The 9,105-nt window shown below is 45.2% G+C and overlaps 1 protein-coding gene across 3 annotated transcripts in view; it reads right to left on the bottom strand.

Annotated features, from left to right (window-relative positions):
* The window catches only part of LOC119276280 (centromere protein C-like), a 14,093-nt gene extending 6,659 nt beyond the window's left edge, over positions 1-7,434 (bottom strand). The window contains exons 1-13 of one of the 3 annotated variants that reach the window (XM_037557311.1): positions 7,169-7,434; positions 6,725-6,891; positions 6,493-6,575; positions 6,304-6,406; positions 5,743-5,945; positions 5,113-5,669; positions 4,845-5,006; positions 4,723-4,753; positions 3,902-3,975; positions 3,359-3,473; positions 1,173-1,255; positions 900-1,014; positions 391-473 (exon numbers count right to left, since the gene is read on the bottom strand). In XM_037557311.1, the coding sequence (XP_037413208.1) occupies positions 391-473; positions 900-1,014; positions 1,173-1,255; positions 3,359-3,473; positions 3,902-3,975; positions 4,723-4,753; positions 4,845-5,006; positions 5,113-5,669; positions 5,743-5,945; positions 6,304-6,406; positions 6,493-6,575; positions 6,725-6,891; positions 7,169-7,306 (1,914 nt within the window). In that variant the 5' untranslated portion in view covers positions 7,307-7,434. The remainder of the gene's footprint in view (positions 1-390; positions 474-899; positions 1,015-1,172; positions 1,256-3,358; positions 3,474-3,901; positions 3,976-4,722; positions 4,754-4,844; positions 5,007-5,112; positions 5,670-5,742; positions 5,946-6,303; positions 6,407-6,492; positions 6,576-6,724; positions 6,892-7,168) is intronic. The other 2 variants (XM_037557312.1, XM_037557310.1) reach the window with 2 other exon arrangements.
* Between the last annotated feature and the right edge of the window lie 1,671 nt (positions 7,435-9,105).

Here is a 9,105-nt window from a genome sequence, read left to right as displayed (position 1 = left end):
GATGGCCTTTGGCCTTTTGAATTCTGGCCTTTGGCCTCCTCCTGTATGTGTATATATGATGGCTTTTGCCTCCTGATAATGCCAAGTTGCTATTTCTCCTAACATATACTACTAAACCAGAAGTGACCACTCAGCCCCCTCAATATGGAGTGATGTGCTAAGGCTCAGCCATGTAGCATCTTTATGCTCATGAATAACATGAGCTTGACATATAAACAGTGAACTCCAAACACTTTTTCATAGCTGTATTTATGTTATCCCTACTATACTGTACAAATAAACAGAACAAGATACCCACTGGAGGTGGCATATCACATATGTAAGATTATACTAGGACAAAAGTTTCAGTCTAGAAGCTAAAACATGGGAATGTTCAAGAAACAAATGTACCTCGATATTTGTATCTTGCATACTAGGTTGAGTCTCTGTATCACAATTTTCCGGGGGTATTCCCAATGGATTGCTTGCCTCTTCTGTAACAAAAGTATACTTCAGTACTTCACATGTAGAAGAATGTTAGAGTCATGAAATTTATTTATACCAAGTAATTTAGAGCAGCTTAAAGCATGTGTTTACATTTACAAAGCGTACAGCATAATAACAAAAGAAAATTAAAATCAGCTGGCAGATTATAAGATTGTTTTGTAGCATACATGTATATGAAACAGTAACAATAACAGGTTCTGTATTTGATGAAGGCACAGACCCTAGCTAAGAGCAATCCTTGTAGGAATCATCTAAAGTATGTGCCTACATGCATTACAAACTACTCCCTCCGTCCCAAAGGAGCTGTGGTTTTAGTTCAAATAAGTCAAAATCTGAACTAAAACCACGACACTTATTTTGGGATGGAGGGAGTATTAAACAGGAACATGAAGCAGAATAGGCAGAAGTGAGACCTGCCCCTCTTTTCATTCTCTTCAATGGCTGCTTCTTAGACTCCTCATTTTGAACTCGCTTTTGCTTACTATCTTTGCTTGGGGAGAGTCCATTGCTTGTACCAACTGCAGGTTTCTGGAAGTTCCAAGATGGCAGGCGTAAAAAGAGTTGAAAGCAGAAAAATATGCAACTTTTCTATATTAAAAAAATGCACAAGCTAAACTCAGTTCCTTACGGCTGCAATACCAAAGCTACGGCTAAAAAGACAATGGTGTTTAATGAAGGAATCCTACCTCGAAGTTTCCTTCATGAACATGAGAGTTATTCTGTGGGACAATATCTTCTGGAGGTATTTCTGATGTATGGATTGGCTTATCTGTACAGAAAACAAGCTTTAATGCAAGACTAGATAATGAGTGTACATGTAAATGGCACATAAAATGAGTCGTGGACTCGTACAAGCATGGACGACCAAATCTGAAACAACTGGTAGAGATGTACAGTTTGCTCCTAGACATAGAGACAAACTCTATGGCTATGTTTTTAAGGCGGTAAGGCGAGGCAAGGCGCTGGGGGGGCGCCTCACTGCCTAAGCGCTAAGGCACAAGGCAAGGCGACGCCTTAGAGAGTTCTAAGTAGTAGAATTGAGCAGAATTTGGTAGGCAACTGCAGGAGAGGTAGGTGATGGTTGCTTGCTGCTGCCTGCTGTCCTGGAGAGGAGGGGGAGGAGGATCTGCTGGAGAGGAGGGGGAGGCGGATCTGCTGGAGAGGAGGGGGAGAAGCAGCCGGAGAGGAGGGGGAGAAGTTGCTGGAGAAGCTCAGATCCAGCCGCCAGAGGTGGGGTTGGGGGAAAACTGAAACTGGTTAGGGCTCTCTCTCCCCCTGCTAGTAACTGTTGGCGCCCAGACTCTGTTTCCCGCCCTTCTCTTCCCGCCCAGAGCTCTGTTTCCCGCCTGAACTCCCTGCCCTGTCTAAGGCGTCTTCATTTGCCTAAGGCGGGAAGAATGGCGCCTAGGCGGACGCCTTGGACGCCCTATGGACTAAGGCGGACGCCTTAGGCATGCACGTAAGGCAAGGCCGACGCCTTGTAGCCTGGGGGCGCCCTGACGCCTAGGCGTCGCCTAAGCGACGCCTTAGGGACGCCTTAAAAACAATGCTCTATGGCTACTACTTTTACAACACTTAGATACAGTGATGTGTTATTGGCATCCACATGTCACCATCAGTTACTATCTTGATGGCTGATACTGATACTGAAACTGTGAGGTTGTCGTATCCATGTTTTTAGGAAGTGGTCATTACGCTATTCACAAAACGAGTAAAACAGTGCTAACATGTCCCTATACGCATAAAGTGGTGCCTAGGTATAAATTATCCCTCCAAGTTATTAATTATGTCAATGCTTCCGCATTATGATGCTCCTTTGGAGGAACACACCCATCCTGCAAAGGTCCCAAATCCTGGCTAGAAACAATCACCTGATCTCATGCAGCAAATGGAAATGGTACTAGATTCCTTTGCACAAATTTGTTACTAGGGTTCAGAATAGCACGTGTATATGCTGTACAGGAGATTCCTAGTTTCCAATAAGCTATGCAGCTGATAGCATGTACTGATTCCGCAACGGCATCATTAGGAAACTTAGCACTACCATGCCATAATATGGTCAATTTCATGATAATACAACACCATCATGTCTCTTTACGTAGCTCAGAAACACAGCATAAAGGTTGCTCTTCAAAATCTGTACTGCCATCTCACTTCTTGAAGCAGTAAAAGTTTATATTCATGTTGGAGAAAAACACTGCTATAAACCTATATAGCACCAATAAAGTAGGCAACTAACCATATTTTGGAGGCTGCTGTTACAACTTTTCACAGGATGGTGCTGAAGGATAAGGAGATAAAAGAATAATAGGCTGGCTAAGAGGTGGGACAAAAACATCATCCATTCATCCCAGGTGAACTATCTCAAGTTCATGACGAATGTTACGACCATATTATTCTTCATAAAATTTATCAATCTGTTATCTCTCCCATTCGTCCTTTCAAACAGGCAGAACGGCGCGAAATCGACGGAGCCCTCAGATGGGCGGGTCGGCCAGCCTTCTTATAGGTTAGAATCAGGGGCGGCGCTAGGGGTATTCTTGGGTCTTCATCTGAATACCCATGATTTTTAGTTTTTTACAAAACAATGTTGATTTTGGCAAAAGAGTGACAATTTTCGAAAAACAGCAATGATTTTGGCAAAATGAATACACATGAATACCCGGTTGCAAATTCCTGGAGCCGCCACTGGTTAGAATGCTCTACTTCTTAATCTAATCATCTACGTGCTCATCTTCATGGCGATAATTACCTATGTTCTTCCGGAACTCCACAGAGTAAAAAACTTTAAGTCGTGAAACATACACTAACTTATTAAGTAATTTAAAGCAGCTAAAAAGTAGATAAAGGTGTCAAACAAAGAATGCAAGACCTGAAACTCTTTTTTCTCTCTTTGCTGACTGCTTCTTGTTTTTTCTTTTTTGGACTGCATTTTGCTTACCACCTTTGCTCAGAGGGAGTTCACGGCTTATATCAACTGCCTGCTTCTGGAAGTCCAAAAAATGCAGGCATAAAGAACTTTTTCTTTAGAGCAGGCAAATACGTAACTTTTTTCTACATTTAAGAAAATGTGCATGCAATATGCTAAAATCATTGCATGTGAAGGGAATAAGTAGTGCATCAGTGCTTAAGCAATTGTGTAGCAGCTTTATAGGGTTAAATGAATAGATATGTTAGAAAGGCATATTATGGCAAAGTGATATGTTATACATATGTAACTAGAGAAAAAGATAGAGAAAGATGCTCACCTAAGTTACTTACTTCCATAAGATTATTTACAGTGGCAATTGTGGGGAACAAAAGAGTGATACAGACCTAGGAGGAACTAAGTCCCACAGTCCCACAAACTGAGCTAGGCCCAGTTCTTTACAACAGCAATTTCAAAGGAGAATAGTGCTTATTGAAACAAGCCTACCTCAACATCTTCATCCTGAATATGAGACTGATTATGCGCATCTGGAGGTATTTCCGGTGGATGGATTGGTTCATCTGTAGAAAATATGTTTTAGACCTCACCAAAGAGTAAAAAAGAAAAATCTACAAAAACAGACATGTTTGGTAGTCTGCTTTAGACCTCAACAAAACAAGAAAATATGATTTAGAACTGTGCATGTAAATGCAACAAAACAAATTGTGGTGTTTGAGGGGTAAGGTTTTCCCAGTTAGAAAAAATGCACTTATTGTAATTAGTTAAGAAGGCATGCTGCAACCAAACATTAGAAGAATGATTGACACATAACATTATAAGACAGCATAATCCTCTCAAGTCAACTAATAGAGAAAAACCATGTATATGCTATTAATCAAAACCAATGCTTCGATGTGACACAGTTCTTTGGAGGAATGCATCCACCCTTATAGGTCTGAAATCTCTAGAAACAATCATCAAACCTCATGCACCGGATGATTCCTGTCGCCCAAAATTTGTTGTCCATGTCCAGAATAGCATTCACAAACTTTGTGTGGGTGGTCCATAGGAGTCATGCTTCTTATAGTATGTCTGACTCCAAAATAGCATAACTAGGAAACTAATATTGCCAGAGCAGAGTCGACTTCGTGATAATGTACTATCATCTTGTTTCTTTAAGCAGTAAAAATTCATTCTAACGTGGGGGCTACAATAAATAAAAATTGTTCTCTCTCTTTTGCTAAATCTTGAGTCCTCAGTTCTGATGAGCAAAATGTCACAACTCTTTTGAGGGCATACATACGAAAGTTTGCAAGGAAAATAGGTACCTTGCACGAGCATGTCCCCTCCAAGCACTCCCTGTCACACAATAGGAATCAAAGTATGATACATGTTAAGCACGCTGGAATGGGGCCTATAATTGAGAGTAATAGTTTGTGCAGGAACTCGCCTGATATCTGATATTGTCATCTTCACCATGCAACACCGACGCATTTCTACCTGGTGCACTACCCAGCACTTTTGTTGTTTCACCTTCCAAATGGTGAGAAGAAGTTTCTGGTTCATTATTTGGCCTCTCGGTAAATGGGTGATTCACTGGCATGTGCTCTTCCTGAAGAACAAAATAAAACATAATGTGCAGTGAAGTCAATGGTTCAGGAGAAGTTCAATAATAAACAAGTTGAAAGTCAATAAAAAGTTCAATAGTAACTAACTACCTCTAATGAAACATTTTGCCCGCTAGATGCATCCTTTTCTTTGGCAACGTCACTATCTATGCACGCACCAAGTGCAGAACTTACTGGTTCAAGAACATGGTCTGGAAATTTGATGCTTGAAGTTGGGGTCTCCCTTGCAGTAGAGGCCTCACCGTTCGTCAAAACAACATCATTGTAAGAACTGTGCACCTGCGATTGTTTATCCACAACAGTTTCTGGAGAATTATCAGATTCATCGTCTTCTGAAAGATCTGCTTTATCGTTCAGAATGTCTCGACCAAGTATGTGTTTCTCCCATTTCGAAATTGGAGCATGGTGGCTCCCTAATACAGGTCTTTCTGGAGTACGGTCACTCGTCAGATACTTCTGCTTAGTTCTTCTTACAGGCCTATCACCAGGAACATTCAATAGGTCAGGGATACAAGCTTCCCCTATGTTTATTTCTTTGATCTGTAACTTCTCTCGCAACAGGCTTTCCTCTTTAGATTCATCCAAATTTTTGAATGCTGACATTAGGGAATCCAGAGTGGCGCCTTTATCCTTCTTAGCAAATGAATCTGTATAGAGGTAATTATATTAAACAAATCTAGGTTGAAATAGTTGAAACACAAATGACGAGGGGGTTTTAACCTTCTCTCGTTGAGACATCTTGTATGTCACATTGGCTAGAACTTGAAGGGACCGGTGGCTTGGTTCTTTCAGGAACTGAAGGAGGCGTGTCGTCTTGAGTGGACTGAGATTCTGGTAAAGTTCCCATCTGGGAATCGGGTGCTTCAGTACCATCTGAGGTATCCGTGCCCACACTAAAATTGTAAGAATAGACCGATTTTCTCCTGATAGTTTACAAAACAAAGCATGGGTCAATTCAATTTCATGATGGACGCTTACATGCATAACAAGTTGGCAAGAACCGATAGGTTATTGTAAAGTGATGATAGGTCAATATGAATTAGCTACATAAAAGTGCACTTTCTTAATACTGACTATCTGCTTCAATCAGTGGCAACCAGAAGCAACAGCAAGATGATAAGTATGTAAAGAAATCCAAATTGACTTTTCGCAAAGCACAAGAGGCTATATTACACGAATGGCTTCTAAGGTCATACCATGAATAAAGTCATCTCTAAACATTAACACAAGTTAGAAAGAGCAGTTTATCAGCTAAAACATGGAACAAGATAGGCAGCATACCTCGACATTCCAGGCCGCTTCTTGGGTGGTTGGATAGGCCGATCATAATTTGCTGTTTTGGTTGGAACCTCACCTCTTAGCTTTTTTATCTCCCTGTCAGCCTCTGCATTCATGAACAACATGTTAGAGCATTACTGTCATTTACTGCTGCACTTACTACAAAAAATTAGAAGGGGGTGATGGGGATACTTTCGAGCCGCTCCAAGGTTAAGAAGTACTCCTCTGGATCGTCAATGCTAAGCGCCTGGGAGAAATCAACATTCACGGGGTTGCTGCAAAACAGTAGCATCAAAACAAGTTATTTGAACTCCGTTCACAGCTCACTATAGCAGAATGCAACTGACTTATGAACACATTGTTCCATAAGCTGTCACCAAAGCTATATCTGAAAGTAACAGCCTAGAACAAGCAAGTGGGCTGCCTTTGGGTGGGCTTGAGAGAGAACTGAGCCCGCTTGCGGTCCAGCCCAGGCCTTCTACCCTGCTGGTTGTTCTTGCCATCCGCTCGATCCTCCTGATAGAGCTTCTGGATGTCCCCCCGCTCCTTCAAGACCAGGCTGGCCTGCTCCATCAGCTCCTTGGAGCGTTTCTGCACCGGACCGGGCATTGTGAGACTAGCTCCAGCAATCACTTGAAACAGCAGATAGTTTGTGACTTATTCTCCTATATCTATATGGATTATCCCATGTATATTTCTCGGAAGATAAAGAAAACTTGTAATCTCGAAAGGAAAACAGCCCCGCGGTAAAAAATAAAAATAAAAAAAAAACTCGGTCCCCAGTGAGGTCGAACACCGCATGAGCCCAGACAAGCAAGCACGCGCACGCGCGCCGGTTCGAGAGCGGAGGGTCGCGTAAGGAGTGTACCAGGGATCCGCCGAGCAGCGCCCCAGAGGCCCTGGAGGGGGATGCGGAGGCCGCGGCAGGGCCAAGGGTCCGGAGAAGGAGGGACGTCGCAGAGGCGAAGGAGCGGAGGGGGTCACCCGCTGCGTCGACGGAGGCCATGCGCCGGCGGCGGCCGGGCCCCGCCTGGATCTCGCCGCCACGAGGGGGCAGAAGTGCTCAGGCGCCGCGTCTGTAGGGGGTGGGGGAGAGTTTGAGACCGGGAGTTCAAAAATCGAAACAGGGGGTGGGGCTGCAGGGTTTGGACTTTGGAGTGTCGACTGGAGGCGACGGGGTTAGAGCATGTCGCCGGTGCGCCGGCCCAAACGGTTCGGCCGGTCCAGGCCCAGCCGTCCGATGCGTTTTGCATGGACCGTTAGATCTGCGCGCATGCACGGACTGAAGCAACCGTTACAGCAAAAAAGAACAGTTTTGTTGCGACCGTGTACGAACAGCCACAGCAAGGAGAACAGGGGAGCTGGATCCCCCCGCGACTACCCGTCCCCGATCCGCGGCGGCGGCGGCTAGATCCGCCTGTTATTCGTTCCCCGCAGCCGAATCATGTCAACGATGGGCTCCCACACCTATCAAGCCGCCTTGGGATTGCTTCAATCATGTCTTACATACGTCATGACCTCCTTGCCGCCATGGATTTGGGCTCGAGTTCCGTTACGGCCGGTCGAGGTTGCAGCTCGCCGCGAGCCCGTAGCAGCTCACCGGCGACCGGTTGCAGCATCCGCCCCTGCCTCCCGTGCTGGATCTCGACGCCGGAATTCACGGAAACCCGTGCTGGGTCGCAGCTCGGCCGTGATGGATGTAGCAAAACATTATGCCGGTTGTAGCAAAAAACGATGCTAGTTGTAGCAAAACCGCGACGCCGGCTGTGTGTTGTAGCAAAACGTGACGCTAGTTGTAGCAAAATGCTATGCCAGTTGTAGCAAAAATCTATGCCGGTTGAAGCATGTAGCAAAACTGCAGCATTTTATCATCTTCTTCCACCTCCAGCCGTCGCTGGTTGAAGCTTTCTTATTTTCATAATGTCTAGTTGTAGCTTTCTCTCTCAATGGTTGGAGCTTTTTCCAACAACCGTTGAAGCTTTTCTACCAAAAGTTGTAGCTATTTTCTTTTTAGTAGCACTTGGTCAAGGCTTTTTGTGTCGTTTCGGTTGAAGCTTTTTTAGTCGAAGGATGTAGCATTTCATGTCAATGGTTGTAGCTTTCCGGCGATGGCGCTGACTGCTTGTAGCTTTCTCTACATCCGGTTGAAGCTTTTCATCTAGGGGATGAAGCTTTTTGTTAAACGGTTGCAACATGAGGGGGTGCGACGATTCTGCAGAAGCCTCCGGTGTCAACCATCGCCGTCCGGCTCGTCGTCGGCGAGGCAGAAGCACGAGACGTGTGGGAGTTGCAACCGCCGGGGATGGGGATTGGTCAACGGGCTGCATCCAATGGCAAAACAGGCTGTAAAAGCATGGCGGGGTGAGATCTACATCCATGGACGCGCGGGGATTCGACCTTCCATGGCCGACGGCGAGATGTGGGCGTCGACGCTGCAGGAAATGAGGATGGGGGCGAGATCCGCGGAGCTGTGAGACAGGAATGAGGCGAGATTCGCGAGATCCGCAGCGCCACGTGGTTGCTCGCGACTGGGTCGCGGCGTGCGCGCGTGGACTGGACCGGCCGAAGCTTCGGCCGGTGCCCCGGCCCCAAACGTTTCCCCTCAAACAAACTGGTCAAAACCTCAAAATAACTGCCAGTTTGAGGGTTGAGCAGAAAAAAAGGCGCATATCAGCACCCTCAAATCCCTAAACCCTCAAAAGATATTCAGGTCGAACCTTCAACTTGGAGTCCAACCTGCACTAGTGAGGGAAATTTCCCAACTTCTCTCCCCGCCGCCCCGCGCCACCGTCGCCCGTGCTTGTC

The sequence above is a fragment of the Triticum dicoccoides genome, chromosome 3B (assembly GCF_002162155.2).
Source record: "Triticum dicoccoides isolate Atlit2015 ecotype Zavitan chromosome 3B, WEW_v2.0, whole genome shotgun sequence".
In the NCBI taxonomy this organism is placed as follows: domain Eukaryota; kingdom Viridiplantae; phylum Streptophyta; class Magnoliopsida; order Poales; family Poaceae; genus Triticum; species Triticum dicoccoides.
Note: the sequence above shows the minus strand (reverse complement) of the source record. Positions and strands in the feature narration are given on the sequence as shown.